Raw genomic sequence first — 18,016 nt, 5'->3', positions numbered from 1 at the left:
TTTTAAAAAAACTGAATTTGACAAGCTAAATTGGCCTGCCGTCAGAAATTACCCCCAAATGTACTATTGAGATATGCAACAAATTTAACCAGTCATTTAATGATTAACCATGGGGGATGGAAGTAGCAACTCTGGTGCTTTTGTACTGTTAGGTTTTATTACCTAAACTACAAACTATGCCAAATGCTTGACAATTAAAAGCTACGGTTATTTATCTCCAACAAGCCAAAATTTAACTAAAAGTGGAGAACATAATCCGACCAAATAATTTCTCTAGAAGGAAATAAATACAGATCTTGGTAAGTGTCTATTCCTCAATGTGGGAATATAGATAAGAGACACCTTAGGAAATATCTTATACATGCATGACAAAATTATTCTGTGGAACCAGTAATCTTCTTCTTTATTTCTTCAATATCTGTGGCCAATTCTTTTCTGCTTGACTGTAAAAGCAAATGGTGAGCCATTCATAGAATAAGTAACATGCTGGCAAATAAAAAAATTCTCGTAAAACATATGACAATAAGATTCTGTTATACCTAAAGATCAATCATCAGCTATTAATTTTGAGAACACTATATTTTGACCTAATTGTTACTATTTTGAACAAAATAAATTTGATCCTCTGTTTTACCTTAAACAAGAGGTATCGATAAACAAACCATCCAGTGTATCCAAGCCCAATCAGCTCCATAATCTTAGGAAGCTGATAACATTCATCCAAAGAGAAATGCCAAAACAGTTTAGATGATATACCAGTTCTGTTCAGATTTATTAATATCAAAGGTCAAGCTAGATTCTATACCAGAGGAACTGAATTGATTGCTCCAACAACTATGGAGGAAAGCCATACAGCCACAATTGCACCTCCACCATAAAGAACAACTGTAGATTTGTTTTCAACTGCATCCCACTGTAACAATGACCAAGATCAAAGGTCTTCAAATCAAAGAGATTAGGCTTCAAAAAGTGAAAATGGTTTGCTTGGTTAATAACATCGGGTGCCCTATCCCTTTTCCTTTACATAACCAGTTAATAAATACTTGGGTGGAGCTACCTTTTCCTTCAATTCAGCAAACAACTCTTCTGTTTGAACAGAACTAGTAGATGCTTCATCTGATGATGTGGCTCTGATTGGAAGAGGTGAAAACTTTAACGATCCTGCAAATGGCGGCATTTTCCATTGCTGTTAGTTTTAAGTAAATACTACAGTATAAAACAGCTGACATACAAAAACAAGGACATAGAAGTATACTCCATACATCCACTTGTGTACAAAGTGGTGAGAATTAGTGATTAGTATAATGTTATATTAACTGGTTCTGCCCATGTACACATTTCTTGTTTGCTAGCTAACTTGAATGTTATGTACTCCATAGCACTACTTTCTGTCTCATCCAATTCTGAAGAGAAATTGATTGCCTTTTTGCCAGTGAATTTGGTTAAGAAGCATAGAACCAACTGTGCTAGGGTTAACAAATATCAGCTCATTTCTCTTCCATTTTAAAAATATGACCAACCAGGGTGCCAATTTTGTAAGCCAGTAATATAAGAAGGGATGAATTGGAAGCTATAACTTTGGCAATCGGTTCAGAAAGTTATGCATTGCTATTTGGGCATGTTGGGGGAATAATTGTGGGAGTGGGCTTGAGGGGTGCAGGATTTTCTTGAACGACAAATTGAGGCAGAAGAACTGAGACATTACTGCAAGAACTGACTATTCTCATTTTTGTGCCTTAGTTTGATTAAAGAGATCAGCAGATCGTAAACTAAATGCAAATACTACTTACAGTGGAATTCAATACAGTTTTAGAAACAGAAGTGGGTGAAAGATAAAGAATAACAGGTGCTTCTGAAAGAAGAGAAGGCTAGTAATTGGCAGGATATAATTCTCAAAAACCATGGGAGTTCTTTTCCTTGAATGTTTAAGCTGGTGTAAGAGATGTCATTGTCTTCTTCAAATGCATTACATTATTGTTACAGTTCTTCCTCTTGCTATGGCTACTCTGCTTAAAACCGTTCTTTGAAATTTTCTGTTATGTTTTCAAATGATTGTTTAAAGACAAATACAATTTGCAGTAATTGAAGTTGTCTTGTTTTCTAAAATTTTATAGTGACTTGACTCCTGACAAGCAGGAGTCAGGTAGGAATGTAGTATCAATCTTTGATCATTTGTAACAAAAACCTGCATTAAGCATTACCTAAGCAGTGTAAGATTAAATTTGTGGTAATGATGTCATTAAGTTCAGGAAAACCATATTCGCGAGGACTTATTGTTTGTAAAATCCTTTAATGAAATTATGGTTGCTGATTTCTTTACAAATGTTTTGTGCCTCCAAGATGGGATTCATGAATTAGTATTTCTGCAATTTCCCTTATAAGCTTCAATTTGCTATTAGAAAGAATATTGTCTTTTTCTTAAAAACCTGTTATAATCCAGAATCATAAACTTTAGTCAATGCTGCCACTGTCCTTTTGAACTAAAGGTTATGAGAGAGAGAAGTACCGTTATATAGAAAATTCATATTTTCCTTGATTTTCTGTATAGAGTGAATCCTGTGAGTATCAAAATCCGCACTGAAGAAAGGAGGAGGTATCTGCCCATAAATCCATTAAGACCTTATTGATTTACAAACCTTGTTATGGTAATTTTAAGATAAAGTCAATTATAAAATAGGCAATTTGACTGTTCTATCATAGAAGAAATCGATCATTCTGATTGTACTAAATTTCTTTATTTTTTCTCATGTTCCACAATTATAATCACAATGAGAAAATGCAGCAGTGTTCTATTTCTTCTATCAGTCCAACCATCGGTCATGATGGTGCAACCCTTTGCGACCCATACTTTATGCTGCTCCTCAATTTCAACTTTTACATCAGCAATGCGATGGGCCAATATAGGACCTTTTAGCTCCTCATCATTAGGGGCTTTGAATCCCGAACCACAAATAGTAAAAATATCAATGGCAATTTGCCAATAAGGAGACCTAAATCAAATTAAATAAACAATATAAGTATACTTATTATGCAAGCAAGAGAAGACATACAAATTAAAAATTATAATTATAAGTACCTAAGAAAAAATAATCGATCATTGTGATTGTACTAAATTTTTTTATTTTTTCTCAGGTTCCACAATGTTTCTGAAATCAATTGATGCCTCAAGGAAGACCAAAACTGTTGAATATCTTTCTGAGGTAATGGAGGAAGTGTTGAAGGAGGTGGATGAGGAGATTGTGGTGCAAATTGGACAGATTAATGCAGCAAATTATGTTTCTGCTGGTAAACTTTGTTAGATTTAGGGATAGCTACAGATGTATTAACACTGCCATTATATTCAGTATGTGTTTTTTAATTGCAGCTATCAATATATTTATATGGAGAAAGAGTTATGAATAGACATGTCCCTTCAGGGACATGTCTATTCATAATATTAAGCATTATAATTATATATACAAATTATATATTCTCTTTCTCTAATATATAAATTATATATATATGTGTGTGTGTGTGTGTGTGTGTGTGTGTATTCATGTACATATCATATATATTTAACTATATATATACATATCTTCACTAGAGTTTATCAGACTGAAGCTACAAAACATCAACACTCCCTCTTAGCTAGGAAGATGAACACAAGACAGATATTACACCATTGGTAAAATTAGGAATGACAAATTTTAAGGATATCTCATTTGATATCTCAGAAGTTTTCCACCATTTGATATTGCATTCAATATCACAAGTATTGGTCTTCAAGAATATCAACACATGATATTCACCGGGTACTCAAATAAGGTTTGATATCGCATCTGATATCCAAAGTATTGGCCTCCCAGAATATCAATGATATTCACCAATTTCTCAAAAGGTTTTGATATCACATCTGATATCAAGAGTATTGGCCACCCAAAATATCAATGATATTCATCAAGTACTCGAAATAAGGTTTTGATATCACATATGATATCAAGAGTATTGGCCTTCCAGAATATCAATCATATTCACCAAATGCTCTGAGTAATGGTCTTCTAGAATGTTGAGATGTAAGACATTCACCATTTACTCGATTTGTTTGATCTCATAATACAAGTTATTGTAAGAACGTCACCTTACAACAACTTCTTCAAAATACAAGTGATGATCATTTGGAAGTCACCACTTCCTCGTGATGTACACAAGGGGTAGGCCCATTAAAATCACATGGTCACGAAGTATATTCATGAATCACGGTCCTCTTGACTAGTACAATTTATTGATCACTAGAGAATCCATCACAACATGCTTTAATACCTCTGAATCAATATGATCAAGACCACTAAAGGTTGACTGAATCATATCATCTATCTGCTCCCTCTCTTTCAAGGTTTCCTGAAATATCAACCTCCCTCTAAGTCTCAATCTCCCTCTTTTTTCTGCAGTAACATTCTCGGAGGAAATGATCAAGGCACATAGCTCTTATTAAAAATATAATAAGAGAAAGACTGCAGTGATTAGATAAATAATCTTGCATAATAAGATCATTTTAATATAGATAAAATAAATATCTAATTTGTATTTAATCATTTTGTCAAATTTGAGTATTTAATAAATATTACCCCTTTATATTGACAAATGTTTCAAAATAATATATATTTGCATATATATTATCACTCATATTCATAATTATATATCCCAAAATATTCTATTATGAACTAACTCCATAAATAATTATTTAGAAAAAAAAGTATTTACTTGATATACATTTATGATCACCATATACTTAATATCATAAAGTTTGCACATATATATGTATACCTTAATAATGCAAAAGAAGGTATAAATTACCTCTCTATTATATGCGAGGTCCAATGAACATTCATCGATGTGGGAAGCCACCTTAGTCACGTCTGCAATCTGTCTGGTTCCAAAGACTCTTCCATATTGACTATGTACCTTCAAAATAGTGATGATCCTACTTGCCACTATAATGGGGTTTGTGTTGATCCACACATATGCCACTTGGAAATATGCCTTGTGTGCGTCTACTTTTCCTATTTCATGAGATCCACCTCTTACATTTGCAATTCTACGACCGTTCTCGATGACTATGTTAGTGAGGATGCAGTGTGCGATGCACTTCCGTGCTTGCGGTGTTCCAAAATTGACCCTTCTTATTTCAACATCTCCTCCACCTTGGTCTTCACGGCATAAACTCTTTCACCAACTTGGATAAACAAGAATGATAATAACTTCCTTCTATTATTGATCCTATTTAGATATGGTTGTCGAATCTCCCAACTTTGCATGGCGAAGATAATAGTGATTGCTGACCCGACCCACAAAATGTATCCATTTTGCTTGATTGTTTCAAAATTTTCTTTAGTTGAGGAGATGAAGTCTTATAATCATTTTAGAATTGATTATAATAACCAATTCTTCTCCAGAGGGTAAGCCATCGATAGTTTTGGAACTCTTTGAATACCTTCTTATTGTTTTGCACATCAATTATATGAGCAGCCAAGGACTTTGCTAGCAAGAAGAGTAGACCTTGTGCCAATATTGTCTCTTTCTCGGCAGCAACTCACACAACTACTGCTTTCACATCCTCGCCGCTTATTCCTAAAACACATTGTCCACACATCATTATGCTTATTTGCTGAGTGCATTCAATGACCCCATCGAGTTTCCATTTCTCTGTGTTCGATTATTCCTTCTAGGTTTGAAAGAACGAAGATTGGCTTGGAAATATTATTCACTAATAGCATTTTTCATGTCACATATCTGCTCAGATCTTTATATATTAATGTGCCTTTGACTTCCTTATATTTCAGATTGTTCTTAGATCAGAATTCATAGAAAAGTTTGTACAATTTTAAATTTCCAAAAATTCATATTTGCTCTGATACTATGTTAGATTTAGGGATAGTTGCAGATGTAATAACACTACCATTATATTTGATATGTGTTTTTCAATTGCAGCTATCAATATATTTATATGAAGAAAGAGTTATGAATAGACATGTCTCTTCAGGGACATGTCTATTCATAATATTAAGCATTATAATTATATATACAAATTATATATTATCTTTTTCTCTAATATATAAATAATAATAAATATGTGTGTGTGTGTGTGTATATATATGTGTGTGTGTGTGTGTGTGTGTGTGTGTGTGTGTATTCATGTACATATCAAATATATTAAATGTACATATACATATCTTCACTAGAATCTATCAGACCAAAGCTACAAAACATTAACAAACTTCTTATGGAGAGGCACCGCTACTTGTTTTGGACCCCTTGTGCTGCCCATTGCATTGACCTTGTGTTGGAGGATCTAAGTAAAATTCCTTGGATAAAAAAATGTGTAGAGTAAGCAAGGAATATTTGCAAGTGCATTTATAATCATGCTTGGGTTCTCAACCTTATGAAACAACACACAAAGAAAACAGAGTTGTCTCGTCCAACAGTCACTAGATTTGCAACAAATTTTCTCACGTTGAAATCTTTTCTTAATGCAATGGCTGGTTTGAAAGGTATGTTTGTATGTGAGTGGACAAATTCATCATATGCAAAGCTCAATGCAGCAGTTGAGGTGATTGATCAGGTTTTTTATAAGAATGGCTTTTGGAAACCCGCCAAGGAGTTTGTGAAGGTACTTTTCCTTTTTGTGCTCATTTCCATTTCATTTCACTATTTCTGTTAAATTTTTAAACACTTGTTTCTGTTCATTGATATTCACATTGTTCATTTTTAAATGGAAAACTTAAAGCTTAATGTTTTCTTTTTCACAATGATTGCACTTCATTGAGCCTCTTATTGGTATCCTATGGATTGTTGATGGAGAGAAGCCCTCAATGGGTTACATTTATGAGGGCATGGATAGTGCAGGACCCTGAAGCTGAGAGTGATGGATCTGACTCTGATGATGAGGATTATGAGAATGAGTATGAGGATGAGGAGGATGATCATGATGAGCATGTCACTGAAGTTCAACCTCAAACATAGGGACAGAGGATGACTCTAGAGTCTTCCATGACCTATCTTAGGTGTACTCGTAGGAAGACATAGGCTACTATGAGCTTTTCTTTTGATATATGTTTTGAACTTTTGATTCCATGGATTGCATATTCCATGGATATTGTAGACATTTGACAGTTACACTATATTTTAGATTTCTATTATGTTGTTCAGTTTAACTTTAAGTAATTTCTTTCAAAAAATCGCATTTACAATTACGTGATCTATGAAAAGTTGTATGTGTGCAAAGTGCTTCTATTTATTCCAATTATTGTATATTTGATGTTAATTGGCTAAATGATGCATGAAAAAAACTTAAAATCCTTAAAATCTTTGAATTTCATGGGTTTTTTAATTTGCCAAATCCTTGCCAAGTCCGGCCATCAAGATCGAGTCGGAGCCCAATTTGGGCCTGACTAAGTCCAAGTCAAGTCCAAGGCTGGTAACACTGGTTTGGAGCTGATATTATTGATCCTATTGCATAGTGCAATAGGTCTACAATATTCCAACTTTGAGGACACGGCTATTTTGGAGATAAAGACTAAATTTGATGCGTTCATCTGTATCAACATTTGTTGATTTCTTGAAGACTTTAGAGCTACTAAAATTGCCTATTCTTTGGTAAGATCCTAGAGAGTCTGGTAGAAAACTGTAGCCATTACTCTGGGAGCTTTGACTAGATCAAATGAGAGGAGGATTGCTATAATTCCTACTTCAAAAGATGTTTTAAGAAGCCAAGCATTATCTTCCTATATCATGGTGTTTGCCAAGAGTTTTAAGAGTTGTTCTTGTGCTTGCTCTTTCTCCTCTTGGTCAACTATTGAGGAGAGAGAACTTAAAGTAATTTGCATCCAATGTTCATAAGGGTCTGTTCCTGTTGTCCCATTCTCCAGAATTACCTATTAAGCCATATTCCATGGGGACAAATTCCAATCCATATCCCCAATTGTAGTTTGGATATGGCAGTACAGCAGGGGACTTCCCCTACTTATCCACAGAAATCTTCATATCTGTGAAACTTCCCCTACTTACCCCCAAAAAATTTCATATCTATGAAATGTTTTGGAAGCGTGCTTCTGTAATAGGAAACACTGCAAAGACATTTGGCAGAAAAGCAATTTTAAAAAAAAAAATGTTTCTAAAATCATTCAAAACATTTGTAAAATGTTTAAACATATCATGACAGCAGCATAGCAGCATCAAATTAATCATGACAGAAGTGACAGCAACAATATTAATATAACAGCAATAAATATATGAAGATTCAGACTCGCAGCTAATGATATAAGATATAACAATTGAAATTAACAGCAAGAATGTGGATTTCTGATTTCATTGTTCAAAAAGAGTCTCAAAGTTCAATTTTTTTATATGATGGCCATTATTGTCTGTTGCATAAGAGATTAAAGGTGCATTGGCCATAGTTTGGTATAGTGTGGTACTGTGTGAGAAGTGCAGACACAATGGTTTTTTGGAGAAATAGTAGGCAAACATGCTTCTGCAGACATCACACAAAATCATATTAACAGTGTCATATTATATAGATATTGCTGATGTTATACTTCTCTCTCTCTCCATATATATATATATATATATAGAGAGAGAGAGAGAGACACACATATACATATATATATATACACACATACATACATACATATAGATGTAATTGACTTAGACCCCATCCCCAAAATGATCCCTTGCCATCTCACCGTTCCCATCCTAGAAAACCCATGGAACATAGTTATTAAGACATGGATAAGACTGACTTTTGTAAATAAGTTATATTTGAGTCTCCTTTTAAGACTCTATGTTTTTTCTCTATTTGCAAATATTGCTTTCTCATTGCTGAATGGATGTTAATTGCAATATAGCTTTCTCCTCTTTGGCTAGTCTCCCATTGAATCCCATCTTCATGATCTGATCCTATTAGCATGAATGCTGATGATACTACATTGGGGCAGTATCCTGAGCATTGGAGAACATTAATATGTTGCATTCATGACTATATTTGTCATTGATGTCAACATAGCAGTAATTCTGTAAAGACTGGAAGAATAGCAGTCAGAGATTTTATGATGCATAGAAGTTGAGGAAGGTTTAGAGGATGCGTCGTGAAGGACATGTTCCTGAGGTTATCCTGATGACATGGTTAAGAGGACTAAGTCTAAGTCGATGGTGTACAGAAGTTGCACTTGATTTACTGGAAGCAATGCAAAAACAGAGTACTGGAAACAGTGTTTTGATGATCTATCACTATCTTCCATCTGAGATGTAATGAAGACATGTGCAGTCACACAGTGATAGAGGGCAGTCTTGTGGTGAGGTCGGCATGTGCGCAAGACTTGATATCGCACGTGTGAAGTTTTGTATAGACTGTGAGCCGACAGTGCTATTGCAATTGTGAATTAATTAATTATCTTATTTTAATTAATTGGGAAAGCCTCAAGGCCGACACAAAGAATTATTATGAAGATACGGTATAAAGGAAAGTTGTTTTCCTTATTTGTAAAGTATCTTGGAGTAGAAGATCAAGTGGAATGCGAAGTATTAGTGCGCAGTGCAAGGAGTAGAATGTTTACTGAATGTGTGTAAGCAATCCAAGGGATCATTGGTTGTGTAGTATGAGATCTGGTTAAAAGATCTAAAGGAGCATCAGTCTAGTTGACAAGACAGAGACAAAGGAAGGAAGTGCATTTCAATTCTATTATTCTGCAAGGAATAATACAGAGATCATTTAGACAGTGGGTTCATTGATCTTAACCTAGAAGTTGTTTCGGCAGTGGGTCCAGTTGTCTTCCACAACTCATAAAAAGGTTGGAATCTCCTAACAAGGATTCAAAGTCTCCTAACAGGGACTCATACGTACTGAATGTTGTAACAAACTCCTAACAGGGTCTATCCTCTAACAAGGAATATTTATATTTCCACCGGGGTTTTCCCTCTGATCAAGGGTTTCTCGAGTTAACATATCTGGTGTTAATTGTGCATAAGTATCTTGTTGTGGTTTCAGTTTATATTACTCACATGGTTAAGTTTGTTGAAAGAGAATGATTGTGATAATAGTTGGATAACTGATTCACCCCCCCGCCCCCCTCTTCTCAGTTATATCAGTGGACTATACATTCTAACAATTGGTATCAGAGCATCAAGTCCTTAAAGATGAGGCTTAAAAGCTTTGGGAGATCGATGGCAAATATGTTCAGGAAGGATAGTCCAAGATTCGATGGGGCCAACTATGATAGTTGGAAGGAAAAGATGAAGACTCATCTATTGTGCATGGGTCTCGAATATTGGCTTTTGACAAAATCTAAGAAGGCAATTATTGAAGAGTCAAACCTAAAGGGATGCATTGAGGGAGAAAGAGATATGTTCATGTGTAACATGAGAGCTAGAGAAGCCCTACTGTCAGCTCTTCTAGAGAATGAATACAATCAAGTAAAGACATTTCAAACTTCTCATGAAATTTGGAAAGCATTAGAAGTTACTTTTGAAGGTGATGATCATGCAAAAAGAATGAGATTCCAAAATTGGATTTGTGCATTTCAAGATGCTAAGATGAATCTATAAGAAGCAATGTTGGTAGAATATCAGAAATTCTTGCAGGTATTCGGTCTCTTGGTGGAACTAAACAAGATGATGAGGTTATATGGAAGATCTTGAAAAATTTGACACCACCATTCAAGTAGACAGCTCAGATGATTCAGCTAGTAATGCCCTGCACCAAAGATTTCACAAAAGAAACATTGCTTGGAAGGTTAGAGTCTGTAAAAGCAGAATTGAGACAGTCTAGAGATCTAGCCAGAGTTGAGACAGCTTGCAGTGCTCTGAACATTTGACCTAATCTGTCAAGAAGTGCAAGTTCAAGAGGAGACTTTGCTAGTTGTAGCAGATCTGAAGAAGATAAGAAGATTAAAGAAGGAATAGACTTTCTAGTAAGAAGAGAGAAAGATGGTAAGAAAATCTTTAAGTGTTGGACTTGTGATGAACATGGTCATTATGCATGTAAATGTCCTAAAAGAGAGAAAAAATTTAGAGGAAAATTTAAGCATAGAAGAGATAAGGATAGAAATTGTTTATATGCTAATGAGGATGAAGAATCTGATGAAAGAGATCATAGTGAAAGTGATGATGAATTAGGATTTATGGCTATCAAGGAAGATGATCTTTAGAGAAATTAGAGAAGAAAGAGCTCTAGTTAACCAAGTTGAGAAGAAATCAGATTGGATAATTAATAGTGGATGTTCACATCACATGACTGGTGATATGAACAAGTTTGTTAAGTTCAGAAATCATGATGGAGGTATTGTTAGAGTTGGTAACAATGCAACCTGTCATATTACAAGAATTGAATCTATTACTCTTGATGGTAAAACTAATGTTGATGATGTTTACTTTGTTGCTGGTTTGAAACATAATTTGTTAAATGTTCAATAGTTGGTAGACAAGGGATATCTGTTGCAGTCCACAGAGAAGACTTGCATTATCAAAGACAAAGATGGTAAGCTGATTGGTACTGGAACCAGATCCAGAGGTAATGTATTTCAGTTGAATCCTGCTGAAATAACATGTTGGGTTGCAAAAGTTGATAATAGTTGGTTATGGCACACGAGATTCTATCATATAAACTTTTATAATATTGTGAAGGTTAGCAGTACATTTGCAATGAGAGATCTGCCTAAGATCATTAAGCCTACTAATGTTATCTGCAAGGAATGTATTTTGGCTAAGCAAAGGAAAGTGTCTTTTCCTAGCAAGAAGTTCTCCACTATAGAGAAATTGGAGATTGTTCACACAGATCTGAGTGGTCCTACAAGAACCAAATGATTCTATGGCGAAAGGTACTTTATGATTTTTGTTGATGATTTCACTAGAATGATGTAAGTAGCATTTCTTAAAGAGAAGTCTGAAGCTTTTGAGAAATTTAAGATATTTAAGAATAGAGTTGAAAATGAATCCGGTGTCAAGATTAAATGTTTGAGATCAGATAGAGGAGAGTTCACCTCTAGAGAGTTCAACATGTTCTGTAAAGAGAATGGAATCAAAAGACAGTTATCTTCACAAAGAACACTTGAACAGAATGGGATTGCTGAAAGAAGGAATAAGTCAGTAGCAGAAGCAGCAAGAGCGATGTTATTTGAGAATGATGTCTCAAAGACATTTTGGAGAGAAGCAGTTGACATTGCAGTATATACTCTAAACAGAGTACAGATCAAAAAAGGTATGAGCAAGACACCCTATGACTTATGGTTTGGTCATTCACCATCAGTCAAGTATTTCAGAATATTTGGAAGTAAGTGTTACATAAAGAGAGATGATGATATTGGTAAGTTTGATCCTAGAAGCGATGAAGGTATGTTTTTTGGTTACTCATTGAAAAGTAATGCATATAGATGTTTCAACTATAGAACTAAGACAATAGTTGAGTGCGCAAATGTAAGGATTGATGAAAAGGTTGGTGCTAAAGAGAAGATGGTAGATTATAATTCTGATGAAGAAGAGGATAATTCTGGAATTGTTAGACAGAATGCTAAAGTTCTTTTTGAGACTAACAATAACTTGCAGAATGATGTATCTGTTGAGCATAGAGAAGAACAGAGATTTGAACCTACAGAAGAGATAAGAGTTGAGATGTCAACTCCTACCTCCAGTAGAAACATGACAAAGAATCACCCTCTAGAGCAGATAATTGGGAGCAAGGATAAAGGTGTGATGACAAGGAATAGAGTGAATGAGAAATTATGTCTGATTTCTCAAGTAGAACCTAAGAGTGCAGATGAGGCATGTAAGGATGATCACTGGATGCAAGCAATGAAAGAAGAATTAGAACAGATTGTGAAGAATGAGACATGGGAATTAGTTTCTAGACCTGTAGACAAGAATGTGATAGAAACCAAGTGGGTATTCAAAAACAAGAACAAGGCCAAACTTGTTTGCAAAGGTTACTCACAGCAAGAAGGCATAGATTATGAGGAAACATATGCACTTGTGGCAAGAATGGAAGCAGTAAGGATGTTCTTGGCTTATGCAGCAAGCAAGAATTTGAAGGTTTATCAGATGGATGTCAAGTCAGCTTTTTTGAATTGAGAACTTAAAGAAGTCTACATTGAGCAACCTGACAGATTCCCTCTGACAGAAGAAAAAGAGTTTGTATGCAGATTGAAGAAAGCACTCTAAGGTCTAAAGCAAGCACCTAGAACCTGGTATGCAAGGTTGGACAGATATTTGTCTAAACTTGGATTTATTAAAGGTACAATAGATAGTAATATGTACTTAAGGAAAATTGATGATGGTTTGTTTATCATTGTAATATTTGTGGATGACATAATATTTGGAGGAAATGATAAAGAAAGTGATAAATTTGTTGAAGAGATGAAAAATGAATTTGAAATGAGTATGATAGGAGAAATGAAGTTTTTCCTAGGATTGCAGATTGCGCAGAGCAAAGATGGGATATTCATTTCACAAGCCAAGTATCTGAAAGACTTGCTGAAAAGAATTGGTTTAGAAAGTTGAAAACCTGTTGGTACACCCATGATAACTAGTCACAAGTTATCTAGTAAAGATGAGACACCTACAGTTGAGCAGAAGAAGTATAGATCTATAATTGGAGGATTGTAATATCTGACTCATACTAAATTAGATATAGCAAATGCAGTTGGGATTGTAGCGAGATTTCAAGTTGATCCTAAAGAGTATCATTATGCAACAGTAAAGAGAATATTCAGATATTTGAAGGGTACATCTGATTATGGAATCTGGTATGACAGATCAAACGATTTCACTTTGTGGACATATACTGATGTAGATTGGGTAGGTAGTATGGATGACAAAAAGAGCACCAGTGGTGGAGCATTCTTTCTTGGAGGAAGATTGGTTTCTTGGTTGAGCAAGAAACAAGACTATATTTCTTAGAGTACAGCTGAGATTTAGTATGTTGCAACAGAAAATAATTGTAATCAAGTTATGTGGATGAAACAAATGTTGAAGGATATTAGGATTGAGTTTACAGAACCTGTTATCATTTATTGTGATAACACAAGTACAGTGAGTATGTCTAAGAATCCAGTATTGCATTCTAAAACAAAGCACATATCCATCAAGTATCATGTTTTGAGAGAGAAGGCAGTTGAAAAGGAAATAAGGTTGGAGTATGTAAGTACTAAAGATCAAATTGCAGATATCTTTGCGAAGCCTTTGCCTAAGGATACTTTTGAGTACCTAAGAGGTATGCTAGGGGTTATACCCCTACCTACTTCAAAGTAGATGATGCAGAGAGTGCATCAGTCCAATGGTATAGAACACTATGGTTAGACAGACTAAATGTTGATACTTTCTATATGGGGGAGTATCTAGTATGTACTGAGTCATTGAGGACTTTTGGTATTTGGTATTCAGTATTAAATAGTGTCTTTGGACACTTGAGTTGATTGAAGAGTTGGAAGCAGTATATTATAACAATTGGTATTTAGCAATTGGTATTTTGTACTTGTATTTGACACCTTTGACATTGATGTCAATGGGGGAGAGAACATGTACATGAAAAACATCTCATAGGCAATGGGGAGAGAAAATATGAAAGAAGCGCCTATTGAGATGTCAATGGGGGAGTGTTATCTCTTTAGGGAGATTTAGAAAGATTCATGGGAGTGCGTAGAAGAATATGGTAGTGCGCAGAAGAATATCTCTATCGAGAATATATGCAGCCAGAAAAGTGTTGTAAGTTGTTCACTGTAAACAACTAATGCCAGTTCTAACAGCCAGAAGATTTCATATGGATGAAGAGGATTTGAGATATCAGTAGTAGCAGCAAAGTACAATTTGGTATTCTTGGAACTTAGATGTTTTTCATCTATGTTGCCATCAATGCCAAAGGGGGAGATTGTTAACATGAATGTTGATGATACTACATTGGGGTAGTATCCTTAAGCATTGGAGAACATTGATATGTTGCATTCATGACTGTATTTGTCATTGATGTCAACATAGCAGTAATTCTGTAAAGATTGGAAGAATAGCAGCCAAAGATCTTATGATGAGCAAAAGTTGAGGAAGGTTTAGATGATGCGCAGTGAAGGACATGTTCCTAGGGTTGTTCTGATGACATGGTTAAGAGGACTGTCTTAGTCGATGGTGTACGAAAGTTCCACTTGATTTACTAGAAGCAGTGCAGAAACAGAGTACTGGAAAAGAGTGTTTTGATGATCTATAGCTATCTTTCATTTGAGATGTAATGAAGAGATGCGCAATCACACAATGATAGAGGACAGTCTTGTGGTGACGTCAGTGTGTGCGCAAGACTTGGTATCACACATGTGAAGTTTTGTATAGACTGTGAGCCGACAGTGCTATTGCAATTGTGAATTAATTAATTATCTTATTTTTAATAATTGGGAAAGCCTCAAGGCTGACTCAAGGAATTATCATGAAGATACGGTATAAAGGAAAGTTGTTTTCCTTATTTGTGAAGTATCTTGGAGTAGAAGATCAAGTGGAATGCAAAGTATTAGTGCACAGTGCGAGAAGAAGCAAAATGCTTACTAAATGCTTGTAAGCGATCCAAGGGATCATTGGATATGCAATATGAGATCTGGTTACAAGATCTGAAGGAGCAGAAGTCTAGTTGATAGGACAGAGACAGAGGAAGGAAGTACATTTCAGTTCTATTATTCTACAAGGAATAATACAGAGATCATTTGGACAATGGGTTCATTGATCTTAACCTTGAAGTTGTTTGAGCAATGGGTCCAGCTATCTTCCACAACTCATAACATGGTTGTAATCTCCTAATAGGGATTCAAAGTCTCCTAATAGGAACTCATATGTACTGAATGTTGTAACAAACTCCTAATAGCGTCTATCCTCTAACAAGGAATATTTATTAGTACATCATCTTGCGGGTACCATTCCCACTGTGGTTTTCCCTCTGATCAAGGGTTTCCCTAGTTAACGTATCTGGTGTTAATTGTGCATAAGTATCTTGTTGTGGTTTCAATTTATATTACTCACATGGTTAAGTTTGTTGAAAGAGAATGATTATGATAATAGTTGGATAACTGATTCACCCCCCCCCCCCCCCGCCCTCTCAGTTATATCAGTGGACTATATATTCTAACAAATCCTGTATAGCAGTTAGTTAATGATGTTCTTTTTTAATTGCTTGAATATATTTTCAAACACTAGCTTCTCGGAGTTCAATATACAAAAATCAATAGAAACTCCTAGCTAATTTGACTATTGTAGATGCAAGGGTGAGCTTATAATAGCTCCACCATTCATCAGATAATCCATAAACTTATATCTACATGCTTTCATTACCCAAATTGGGATTAGCCATACGACATCATGGCTTTAATACCATGTTAGAAAGTGCATTATAAGAATTATACATACGAACTAACGCTTATGAGCTTTTCATAAAATCAAGTGAATAGACTAAAGATATTTAATATTCAATATGATGGACCATATCACGAAGACCAGTATAGAAATATATGGACCTCTTGAACAAATTACTCAAGAAGATGATATGTTTAAGAGGTATGAGTTAACACCATCCCAATCAACAAATGGGTTAACTCAACCTTAAGTAAGATAGAATTGGCCTTGAATGAATAGAGGTGGCACCTAATTGCTATTAAGGAATGATGAAGCACTCTTGTACTTCAAGTCTAGGTGAATAAAACATTATTGGTGAGCTAGGTGAAGGAAATTAGATGCTATTAATACTCTTAATAATAGATGAAATATTACACTCATGATAAAAAGCATCCTAGGCAAAGTGAGATATCTACACCAACATTAGGTCTTGTTGATTATTGGATTCAATCAATGGTATTAGACAAAGTTGGATTCTTGAGAAAATGGAGCTCATTTAGGCTTTGTAAAGTCACTTTTCCTATCATGTTTTGTATCTATTTTAGTGTCCATCACTAATAGATGTGACTTGAAGTTGAACCCCTTTTGATTATCCCCTAGGAAGACCCTATTTTTTGTAGACATCATGCCTTACTTTTTAAACTCTATTTCTACACTAACAATTGGCTCCTTCACCAACCCTAATCTCACTAGGTTTTCTAAAAATCAATTGGCACCCAACATATCTATTTATGAAATATTTCATTTTAGAAAGGTGTTTTCTTCTCCATTCTCCATGCATCACAGCCTTCAGACACTTTTTACATCTAGAAACCACCATTGACGCTCCTAGACACATTGTCATCACTCAAATGTCTACACATCTAAGATCATACACTCATATAATCTACCTACTATAGGCTAAAAGCCTAAAACATGCCAAGTATGGACTTGATTGGGGCAAGTCCTAAATGTTCTCTAGGAACAAATATTCCAATTTTTAATCATTTTTCCATTTTCTATCATCTCTACAAGCTACAAGAATTGAAAAAGGTTTAGTAAAATACAAATAAGGTTTGGCATTAAGCATTGACAACTACACACACAAGTGCACCAAAAGAATGCATGTGCACTAGATGGACACATGGGCTTTCTTTTAGACATTCACATGCCCCAAAGGCGACTAGCATAAAAATCTGTAAGACCATCTAACAATTTTATAGATAAGATCTGGACACATCACAAACCTCTTCTAATTAGCTTCTCGAGTCTTCTACAACTATCCAAGATACAACTTTTTTAACCGTTCCTCTCTTTCAATGCTAGTTTTTTGTGCAATCTCAGTAGTTGACAAATTAATAAAAGTTAGAATTGACGTTAATTTGTCGTCATTATCTATCATTAAAATTAGAACACGTCCTTGTATCTAGCAACTCTAAAAATAGTTTTACACTTAGCACACATACAACCCCCTTTGTGCAACACTTCCTTTTTACTTGTAATTTAGTAAGCAACCTGCCTTCTTTCATCACTATATTCAAAGCTTCTCTCATTTCACATATTCCCCACTCCAATATCTTAGTAACCTTGCCACTATACTATCACTTTCCTAATTTTTGTCCTTCCCTATACCTGAAATCTTCAACTAGTT

General features: G+C 35.0%; 1 protein-coding gene across 1 annotated transcript in view; it reads right to left on the bottom strand.

Annotated features, from left to right (window-relative positions):
• Window positions 1-74: 74 nt before the first annotated feature.
• LOC149575163 (protein CURVATURE THYLAKOID 1A, chloroplastic-like) overlaps window positions 75-18,016 on the bottom strand; it is a 39,859-nt gene continuing 21,917 nt past the window's right edge. The window contains exons 2-5 of the mRNA XM_089815021.1: window positions 1,058-1,161; window positions 806-913; window positions 635-706; window positions 75-443 (exon numbers count right to left, since the gene is read on the bottom strand). Of these exons, the coding sequence (XP_089671147.1) occupies window positions 375-443; window positions 635-706; window positions 806-913; window positions 1,058-1,161 (353 nt within the window). The 3' untranslated portion in view covers window positions 75-374. The remainder of the gene's footprint in view (window positions 444-634; window positions 707-805; window positions 914-1,057; window positions 1,162-18,016) is intronic.

Source organism: Cupressus sempervirens, chromosome 2 (genome assembly GCF_028749045.1).
Source record: "Cupressus sempervirens isolate cs-2001-9-10 chromosome 2, ASM2874904v1, whole genome shotgun sequence".
Classification (NCBI taxonomy): Eukaryota; Viridiplantae; Streptophyta; class Pinopsida; order Cupressales; family Cupressaceae; genus Cupressus; species Cupressus sempervirens.
The sequence above is the reverse complement of the archived record's forward strand: the minus strand, read 5'-3'. Positions and strand labels throughout refer to the sequence as shown.